At 34.4% G+C, this 11,447-nt stretch overlaps 1 protein-coding gene across 1 annotated transcript; it reads right to left on the reverse strand.

Annotated features, from left to right (window-relative positions):
• Nucleotides 1–9,392: 9,392 nt before the first annotated feature.
• Nucleotides 9,393–10,301, reverse strand: LOC127081101 (uncharacterized). Its single transcript, XM_051021387.1, has 2 exons — nucleotides 9,882–10,301; nucleotides 9,393–9,689 (listed from the first exon to the last, which is right to left on the reverse strand). Exons 1-2 carry the CDS (start codon nucleotides 10,299–10,301, stop codon nucleotides 9,393–9,395), a joined length of 717 nt encoding a protein of 238 aa, XP_050877344.1.
• Nucleotides 10,302–11,447: the final 1,146 nt, after the last annotated feature.

Below are 11,447 nucleotides of genomic sequence, written 5' to 3' on the forward strand. Positions count from 1 at the left end.
ACTTTCTAAAAATTCTCAAATATTTTGTCTAAGGTCCTTTGACCTTGTTTGACCTATGATAAATCCCTTGGCCATTTATTTTGATGATTTGAAGGGATTTGAGGTTTGGTACTTTTTAAAATGTATTTTATTTCATTTTTAATTGTTTAAAAGTTTAAAAATATTTTTGAGCCATTTGATTGACCTTGTGATGTTTCATCTTCTATTTGACCTTGATCATGGTTGATTTGAACTTCTATTTGATCAATACTGTCAGATTTAAGGGGTCGATGAAGTGTACATTTCATCCCTAAAAATGAATGGATAGTATTGAGAAGACGAAGTTCCTCATATGATCAATTTGGGTTTCTGTTTCCCTTCCCCTCTTCATCTTTATCCCTCTTCTTCCCAAATCCATCATTGACCAATGATTTCTCTACAAATCAAATGCTAATTGATTCATCAATGACCTTGTGTAAGATGAATCAACATGAGCCTGATTGAGATTGATCCCTCCCATTTTTGTTTGTGTGTGGCATGTTTTAGGAGCTTGGTTCTTTGTACCATCTCTCTAACATGCATTAGCTCCAATATTTTTATTGCCTGTCCTCAGATAGATGTGACTTCTACATAAGTCCAATTATGATTTCTTAACATAAAGCTAAATTTGTTCCAAAAGGCATAACATTCTTGTAAGTGAGATTGTAAGTCTCCCATTCTTCATGGCATTATGTGAAGACTTGACCTTTTTTCCATTAGTGAGAGCTAGTAGCATACTTGTTGATTTATCCAAGTTGGAGCCCTTCTCACAAATGATGTATTGGTTAATGTTTTCATACTTATGAATGAATGGTTGAGTGTTAATACAATTTAAATTTTAGCACATTTATCATTCATTGCCATTTACATTTCATGCAAGATGTTTATGTTTCAGTCCTTTTCACTTTGCTCACTTGAGCCATTTTTTTTGTGATTGTATATAGTGTGTGCTTGTGATTTTGTTATGTTTAAGATCTTAGGACCTTAAAATACCTAATAACAACAAAAAACCCTAAAAAATATGTTGGTGGACTGTTGGACCTTTGCCCTTAACTTGATATGAACTCTTGGACTTAGAAGTAGACAACATCCCTATGCTTTGAAGGACTTGGCCAATGCCATTATTTGAGACAGAGCTATCCTTGACTATGGCTTTCATCTAATGCAAACCTTGGTTCATCTGTTACTTTGTCTCTGTGCTTAAGTTTTATATTGTTGTCTGATGATTGTTTTTATGAGTTTGCCACAAGGAATATTTCATCTGATACATTTGAAGACATTTGAAGACGACTTGCTATTGGAATACTTGTTTGGATGTTATGGATATCTATATTTGATGCCTTAGTCTTCATATTATTTGCTTGGATGTTGGTTATGCTTGTTGCTTGCTCAATAGTCCAAAGGAAATGGGTTTTTATCTGACATTCTTGTCTTGTGGATTGCTTCCCATTTGTCAGATCTTTTCAACCCTTAACTTTTCATATTTTTTGTCTAGGGCAGTCCCTTCATCTGCTCCTTTCTTTCTTAAATTTCAAAATCTCTTCCTCCTTTTAAAAAACAACTTTCTTTGTTTGTGTTTTCAACTTAGACATGTTTTAAATGAGTAGAAACTTTGGTCTTATGCCATTTATTTTCAAAACTTTTTCTTAATCAAACATGTAAATAAACCTAATCATATTGACTTAACTTTCAAAAAGACAAAAATAACCAACAACCTCATTTAAGTATTTGGCCATATTGTGCCCTTTTCTTTTAAACTTTTGTTAAAATCAGTCCACAAATCTCTTTGAAATTTTTACCATGAATTGCGGGGTTTTGATCCCTCATTTTTATGTTGGTACGTAGGCATAAGACCGAAGGTCTTGTCAAACACAAAAATATAATAAATAAATTCTTTTCTCATCCCCCATTCTATTTTTATCAAACATCTTTTCAACTAAAAACACATGCACACAAAAAAGGGCTCCCTAGGAGTACCTATGACACTTTGGGTGCTAATACCTTCCCTTTGTGTAACCAACCCCCTTTCCTGTAATCTCTAACATTTTATTAGTTTTGATTTGAAAACTTATTATCTTTGGATTTTGTTCGTACTTTTCCCCCTTTTCCTTTGGAAACAAATAAAGTGCGATGACAACTCTGACTTTTCATTGACATTGAGTTTATCCATAGCTTGATGGTCACGAATGCACCCTACAACTTCAAAACCATCATCCATTGAAAATGCTCCTTTCATCCTCTATATCATCAAACATAACCCTCGTTGCTTCATTATCACTTTCTTCATCACTTGATTCAATTCTTGCACTCATTTCAATGCATTGAGGCTCAACAACCTTGAATTGGATGTCATTCACATTATGCTCGATGTATAAATGACCTTATGTGTTCTCACCAACAACAAAACTAGCAACATCCAAAGCACAATCATCCTTGTTAACTTCAAAATATCATTCATCTATACCTTTAAGTTTGCTTCAAACCCTAAACTCGTTTCTTTTGTATCCCCGATCAAGTACCAGTTTCAACACGTCATAGATACCCCATTTTTCGCTATCTAGATCATACAAGTGCATTTGAACCCCACCTCTATAAAACATTCTATCCTCTCTAACAAACTCATATCTATGATGAACAATAACAGTGAACTTACCCATTATTTGTATCAAAAGTTATTTCATAATCAGGGTGGTATTCTCAACATAACAAAAGAAAATACGAAAACGGAGTAGATTGAACGATTGCGTACCTTGTTTCATGTTTTTCCCTGAACTTATCAATGGAGTTGGTTGAACGATGGCTTAGACTATTCCTTGAAGCTCTTCAACGGTGTTTCCACTTAGGGGAAAAATGGGAAGGAGTAGAATATAACTTCTATTGTAATTTTATAAACACAATTTACTAAGGTGGCATAAGTTTCACCATCTGTCACTTTAAAAAAAATGTCATTTATCATGACGCTTAAACAAATAGAATCTTTATATGGCAAGGTTGGTTTTGCAACAAAAAAAATTACACAAGTGTAAACCAGAACTCGCCTATATGGTATGAGGATAAAATGGTATTAACCCTAAAAAACAAGAAGGCATCACTTTTTACCACGGTTGATATTCCAGCTACAGTGAAAAGTGGCTTAAAAATAAGTAAAAAAAATGTTAGTGTTTGGATTCGAACTGATGACCAAACATCACTTTTCACCACGGTTGAAATTTCAACTGTGGTGAAAAGTGGCTTAAAAATAAGTAGAAAAATAAAAAACGAATTGTTAAAAGTGACATATTCCTAATTTTCACCATGCTTGTTATTAAGGACCGTAGTGGAAAGTCTTTTAATAAAAAAATACATACGCCTAAATATCACTTATTACTTCTATTGATTAAATACTTGAGTTAATAACATGTTACGAAAGTTATATTTTGTAGTAGGATTTTTTTGGCACTTATCAATCGTCCCCATATTATCCTTTTATTTGTCCTCAAACAAAATCCATTCAAATGGTTTAGGAAAAAAAATCAAAATGCATATTTGAAAAGAAGTTAGAAAACTTGATCATGAAATTTCAAAAAAGTGTCATTTTATGACATTATTTTCTTTATAATGCAAGTTCGTATCAACATTATAATTATCATCAAACCGTAGCATGAGGATTAATTTTTTTTTACCAAAGTAAGATTTTAAAACATGTCTAGATCAACATTCAACTAATTATTAGAATCATATTCTCACTGATTATCTCTTCAAAAGGTTAGTGTTTCGGTTGTTGTTGGAGAATGCATAAGTTATAGAAAAAAGATTGCATTTCATCTAAGAATTATCATAAGATACATCATCAGTAATGGATCGCTGAGATTTTTCTCTTGGTTGTAATGTGGTTGGAGAAAAAAATATTGAACTTTTTATGGATTCAAAAAGCCTACAGATAAGAGAGCAAAATCTTTTTGTTATATTATTTTGTTTTTCGAAAAAGTATATTTTCTTTCTTTTTTCACTTAACAATACTTTCTTTTTGGAGGCTTTCTTTTATATGCTTGACATTGAATTTCTTTTCTTGTTATTTTTCTTCTTCTTTTATCAATGCATTTTTTTTTCACTGTCTACTACTTGATTTTTCATAATTTTCCTTTCTCCCCAACTTTATTGTTCGAAATACCCTTGCATTTTTAGTGCTTTCATATCCTTAAAAAAGGTTGTAATATTGTGTTGGACATGCCCATGCATAATAAGGAGTGAATTGTGGAGGTTTAAAAAACTTTGGTTTAAAACAAAGTCATTTATAAAATAATAGTTTTAAAGGATTTTGAGTAAATATGTAGCGGAAAATCGAAGGAAATAAAAAATACTGAAAAATAAAAGAGTTAAATAAAGAGAAATTATAACACTAGATAATTAAATAGGTTTGTAGATCCATGTGCTTGCAGGTTATGAAGTTCCACATTTGAAGTTTTGATGACGAAAATCCATGGAAACTTTCACCCTCAATGATGATAGTATAACCAAAGAAAGTATCTTATGACTCATCAACAAAAGGACTCAAGATCAAGTGTCTCTACAATCAGAAACTATCTAGCAAAAGTCTTGAAGTCTTAGAGAAAAGTATGAAATCTCGCTCGTCAGATAATATTTGTCTGTCTGTCTGAGTGATGCAGATATTGTAAAACTTGAATGTTATTTGAATATAATGTTGACTTCAAATAGATGACTTAATCTTCAAGAGGATATCTTAATACACTTTAAATCTTATTTTGATGAGGCTTGAGATAAGTCTTCATAATAAACTCCATCACCAAGCAAACTACTTGATCGGAGATCTTTGCTGAATTTAACAAAAAAATGCTTGACATAAGATGTTATTTTCACACATAGGCACAAGTAAATTAATCTCCAAGTACAACAATGATACTCAGGCTTCATATCGATCAAACACCATCACTAAAGTAACATACTAAGCATCATCACTTAATAAATAACTTGTCAAACACCATCACTTAGACAAATACATTAAGCATCATCACTTAAACAATCATATCCTTGAAAAACAAGATTGAAGTAGACTCCTCCTTAGAGCCTTTTCAACATCAAAACCAAGTAAACAAGTTATTGCAGTCCTCATACATGCAAGCACATAGATCCATACATTGTTCTTATTTTAAAATAGGCTAAGGGTTGTAACATTGAAAGAACAAAAAATTCACGTTTTATGCTCAAAAGGTTTGTAAAAGGATCACATCATCACAAGGTAGATGATAGACTTTTAGCAAGTGTGATTAATATTATCGAAGTAATAAAAAAAATCATATCCATAAGTATTGTTTTATCTAAACAAGACTATTAAGGTGCTATTAAAAGTAAAATTTGGGGTTTTCAAAATTTGGTTTGAAAGAAAAATTGCGTAAATAAAAACTTGTTGGAAAATTAATTAGATTAAAGACGGTTAGGACTTGCTTCAAATCCCCTATATGTCACTATCGATGTTGGTGTATATTTTATCTATGTTAATTTCTCAACAATGATGACATATTAACTTAGCTCTTATACCCAATCCATTGGTGTATAACTCATTATTCTACACTACAACCTAATCCCTTATTTGAGTTGGATATTTAAAACAAGCAATATTTGGTACGTTAAACTTAAGTCACAGCTTATAATTTCTTATCCCTAATCAATTATTAAGTCGAACTGTTAATTTAGATTATATTTGTATAGTTGTGGCCAGTAATCGATATACTTCTATGTTTGATATATGAATTTGTCAATACATATAAAATAATGAACATGAAATTAACTGAATAATGACATTGAATTAATCAAAAGTGTCAATAGTATAATACATAAGCATATGATCTGATAGGTTCATATAGGTTGATCTAACACGCCCTATTTAATAGAAATTTATCTACACATATTAAAATTAATCATAAATGAAGAAATAAATAAATGCATGAATCCCTAGTTAGAATTTGGTTTCTAGTGATGAAAACCTTTGCTCTAAAGCTCCAAAACTTGCTTTGCCCTCAAAAATATGTATCGAAAACGTCAAACCCTTTTTCCTCCTTGTTTCCCTTTCTTATAGTTGTAAAAGCGTGACAGAAAATGGGTTACGTCGTGCCATGATAACTTTTCATCACGTCACAATGTGGTGCATATCCCACCACGACGTGGGCACAAATTTTATAGGGGAAAATGCTCGTTTTCTTCATAACTCTCTTTTTTGTCACCTTTTTGCCTAAGTCTTTCACTTCTTCATTTACTTTCTATTTCTTAATCTAACTGAACTAAAATCTCCTGAAAATGATTAAAAACACGTGCAAATGCTTATAAAAATTACATGATGACAGAGTGTCATCAATAGGATTTTTGGTCAAGTAGTTTTTTACTCAATAACAAATAATGCCTTGATCATATCCATAACTTTAAATATATCTAATAATAGCAAGAATGATGCAAAACCTACATAATTAGTATTTGTGTCCACTATCATTATTTATGTATAATATAAGGTTGAATACAACGCACCTAGTTAGGTTCTTATGATCCTTGACTTCCATTGAAATTTTTTCACTCGACAGTAGTAAAATCAAAAATTTTGTTAGCGATTAGTTAATGGTTACTAACTTTTATCTTATGATCCATGAATGAAACATTTAAAAGAAAAACTTTGTATCATGTCATTCTTACTAACTTTTGTCATTAATGTAGCCTTTGTGATTCATATGCATTTTACTTTTCAACTAAATTGATTCATCCGCTGGCAACCAACTTAAGATAAAAATGGGTAGTGGCCCAACTTGTTGTCTGATTACCTGCTATTTCTGTATAATCTTGATTTTAACTAAGTAATTTTCATATAAAAAAAGTTGAAACAAATAGCAAAGTAAATGTCACATGTTTTGGCGAGTCTTAGTCACAACATTCATCCCCTCCGGAAAAGTTTGGCCTATTCTCAGACTACCATCATATGAAATTGGGGACCTGAAATTTTTGCTTAGGGACAATAACATTTTGTTGGGAAAACTTGTGTAAACTCATAAAATGAAATTCCACTTAAGTTTTTGCTTAGCGAGTAGAGGATCTCGCATATTGAAAGTCCTGTAAAATCTCAAAACTTGTTCTTTTTACCTATTTCATGGAAATACTATTTCCATAAAAGAAAATCTAAAGCTAAAAAGTTGGGTTGCCTCCCAACAAGTGTTTGTTTAACGTTATTAACATGATGCTTTTGTTAAGTTCTCTAATATAACTTATTTTCTTCTTCCTATTTTATTTTATGAACTTTAGATAGGAAGGAAATTGTTTCAAGGCTTCATAGAATGGTGTTCTCATCGGCATTATTGTGAGAGTGTCTGAAAACCTTGAATACGGTTAGTTGGAGTTAATGTTCCACGCAGATTTTGAAAATATGGATTATTCAAATTTTCCTCCTCTGTTCCATGAACTTTTTGTTTTATCCTTTTTGATAAAATCTCCATCCAACTATTTTTCTTTGACTTCTTCCCCAGTTTCTTCCCTTTTTAATTCAACAACAACTTATTCCTTTTTTTCATCATTGTCATTTAACTCATTTTGTTTTGTTCATTTGATTTAGTTGGAGTGTTGGTATTGCTTTGTTGATTAGGACGGAACTTGACCAGTTGATTAATTTGTGCCTCGAGGTGTGTAGCATTTGTGTTCTTGATTATATGAACAATTTGCACTTTTATATTTTTTTTATTATAATGTCTATGTTCTTCTGTATTTCCATAATAACCTTGAACCAATTTAATTTTCCTCCAATCTTGATGTATTGCTTCGTTGAGGAGGATCTAGGTGTTTTCCAATAAACAATTGCATGTACTGGTATAGTGTATCCTGATGGTAGAGAAAAACAAGAAAGGGGGGTTGAATTGTTTCCACATATAATAAAAACTTTTGAAAATGAAACACACGCGAAAAATAATGCTATCAACACAGAAGTTTATCCTTGTTCGCTTGAAATTCAAAGCTACTCCAGTCCACCCAGCCAAGGTGATTTCGCCTTTAATAAGGACTTAATCCACTAATCTTGAAAGATTACAACAAAGAGTGTATAAGGATATAAAGATCTCTTAGCCCTCTCAAGTTTATATACTTCATAAGTCACTTGAGGAATGTTCAGCAAGTAATAAAAAATTACAGTTATGTGCTTAGTGCTTCTAGGTAAGCAGAAGTTACACAATATGAGAATAAAAATATTTCACTCTTAGAGCAACAAATCGTATGAAAGAGAATGATCAAGAATAAGAGAGATTTGTGATTTTTTTGCAGTATTCTCGTGTGCTTCGTTATCTTGTTATGAAGATGATCCATCCTTTATATAGATATTTGATGAAGAGACCGTTGGATGGGGAAATCTTGGAAATGATGGACTTTTAAGGTCATTAATTATATTTATCCTTTCCATAGAAATTTTGGAGCATGTTAATTCTCTTCCAAAAATAGATTCTTGCCAAAAGCAGAAGACTTCGCAGCTAAGACTTGGTGATCGTTCTGAGTCAGAGTACGCAGAGCTCAAATGTTTCTGTTCAACGTGTGTATTTTCAGGTAGTTGTTGAAAGTTGATTGTCTTCAGAGGTTCTTGATGTCTTTCTGATAATGATTTCTTCAGAGTAAAAAGTCATTAGATCCTAGAGTGAACTGTTCAGATTCAGAGCGTTTGATTCTTCTCTCTACGTAGAACTTGGTGCGCTTTCTTTTGTTCAGAGTCAGAACCTCTGCTTGAATAATCTTCTAAGTGGTCATTCTGGACTTATGTGTATATCAAATATATGTCTATTTGACCCTTTTTCAATTAGAGTCTTGCACACTTAGATAAATTATGTTAGGGTACCAATTTGTTTCATCCTTTGTTATCATCAAAACCTTAGAGATGAATTGTAGACACAGAATCTTGTTCTTACAATCTCCCCCTTTTTTATGATGACAAAAACCTCAGAGAGATGATGAAACAGTGATACTTCAACAAGGATTTATAGAATTATCTCAGAGTCAGATGAGTGACGACTCCCACTGAGATAGATCAAAATAAATTTTTAGATGTTCTTACCAAATCTCCTTGCATAGCAGCCAATTTTTACCTTAGATGTTTTCTACATATCTTAGAATTTTCATAAGAGATTTTAAATGTGCACAGTGCAGCAGGAGGCTTCGATATTATTTCATCATAGCTGTTTTTATTCTCCCCCTTTTTGTCAGACTCAAAAAGACTTAGCACAAAAATAGAGAAGTCAAAATATGATTCACATATGAGAAAGAGAATTATAGATAAGATGGTGAGCTATTAAGAGCAGATAGAAAAACACCTAGAGAATACATAGAAGATAAGCAAGTGAGGAAAAAAACAAACAAATCGTAAGTGCCTAAGGGTTCGGAGGAGGAGGCATCCTCGTGAGCAAATGGGTCAGCAGGTTCTGAATGTTGTTGTTGACGGAGTCCTGTTGGTCCAATATTGCTCTCACTATCTGCTGCTCCTTTTGTAGCTCTTCCAGAGTCTTCAAGACAAGAGGAGTGAAATTCGAATGAGATTGCTCCCCCTGAGTCAGAGCATCATTTTTTGCCTTAGCAGCTTCTTTTGCAGCTATGTGTGCTACTTGTTCAGCATTAGCTTTTGCTTTTGCTTCAGCTTCAGCAGCAACAGGAGCAGCTTCAGCAGCATCCTTCTATGCAGCTTCTCTTGCGCTTTGCTCTTCTTCCTAACGAGCCTTCTCTTCTGCCTCTCTAGCCAGACGTGCCTGCAGCCTCTCTCCAGCTTCTCTGATGAAGTCGTTTTGGACCTGTTCAGAGAGGCCTTTCAGCTTGAAAGCCTCAGAGGTCATCCATCTGATCACTCTATTCTAGTGAATCCTCACTGCAGAGGGATCATCACTGATACCAGAGTTTTCAGATAATGAACTGATCTTCTCCACTGAAGACTCAGCAAATAAGGTTATTTCTTCTTCCAGGGTGGGAAAGGTAGGTTCTGGTTCAGGGATAGGAGATGTAGGTGCTGGTGGTGAAGGGGTGGTTTCAATGGGAGGTTCACAGTTATGGGTGATGGGGTTTTCAGAGGGAGTTTCATTGTGAGGTTCAGATTGAGGTGTTAGTGGTTGTTCAGGGGGTAATGGAATGTTTGTTTCTGGTTCAGGTTGGTTGTGGGTGGAAAGGGCACGAGTCTGAAGCTGAGCTAGAGTGGGAGATTGAGGGTCAGATGGCTCAGAGTCAAAGGAGATGGTGTAGTAAGGTGGGGATGAGGGTGTTGAGGAAGGTGGTGAAATGGGTTCGTTAAACATTTCAGCTTCAGATATGGGTAGGGTTCTGGTGGTGAGGTTAAATTTTTGAAGGGGGTGATGGTGGGTCAGACGTAGGTGTTTCAGAGGGTTTGGTGGTGGAGGGTGAGGGTTCAGATTATGTGTAAATGGGTGAGGTTTGAGGAAGGGAAGAAGCAAGTTGCCTTAACTGAAAAGACGGAGAGTTAGGAGGCAGACTCTTACTTGGAGATGCGGAGGAGGAGACCAGAGGGACATGAGGTCTTGATACAAAAGGTCCCCCCAACTTTGCTCTCTTAGCCTTCTTCGACTTCTCAGAAGGCTCCCATTGTCTCTTCATAAAATTGGGTGGATGCTCAGGTAGCCAGTCCATAGAGAAATCTGAGATATCAACTCCTTGGTTGGCCAGATCCTGCAGATAGTGTGCAACAACCTCTGAAGGATCAATCTTTGAGAAGAGGTAAAGGCCATTGGGTATCTTCCTATGTTCTTTCAAGGCTTCCCATGAGGTGGCCAATGAAGGCTTGACTAGAATATTCTCAATTATTCCCATGCTCTTCGGATTTCTTGATTTTAGAGGCCTCCCAGTGTCAACTGTTACATCTTCCATCAGATTGTGGTGAGTCAGATGATCCACCAAGCCGCTCTCTATCAGAATGTCAGATATCATCCTTCCCAGAGGGATGTAAGTTTTGGGCTTCATGTTGTTCCTGGTGTCTCTGATAGAGTCCCTCAGGTACTTGAATAGAAAAGTTGTAGATTCAACTTGAGCCCTTTGTTGATGCAGTAGAGGATACACTTCTGGTCAGTGTTGATATAGTCTAAAGAGTTGGACGCTGGGCGGTGATGAATATTCCCCAAAATGATCTTCATCCAGACTCTTAGGTTCTGGTGAAGTTCTTTATTCTTGGACAAATTACCCTCAGCGTTCTGCTTGAAGATGGTTGTGGCAATTTCCTGGGACATGTATTTTTCCCTAGGGTTAATGTTATAAATACGTCTTCTCCATGTTCAGAAGGGTAGCAATTGATTTCTCGGTGATGAAGATCTTCACCCCCAGAACGTAGGACACAATGAAGTGGTCGTCTGAATCTGCAAAACGCCAGAATTCCTTGACCAGATATGTATATATGGGTCTATAGAGTCTTTGAAAGTAGTTTTACCACCCTT

Source organism: Lathyrus oleraceus, chromosome 5 (genome assembly GCF_024323335.1).
Source record: "Lathyrus oleraceus cultivar Zhongwan6 chromosome 5, CAAS_Psat_ZW6_1.0, whole genome shotgun sequence".
In the NCBI taxonomy this organism is placed as follows: domain Eukaryota; kingdom Viridiplantae; phylum Streptophyta; class Magnoliopsida; order Fabales; family Fabaceae; genus Lathyrus; species Lathyrus oleraceus.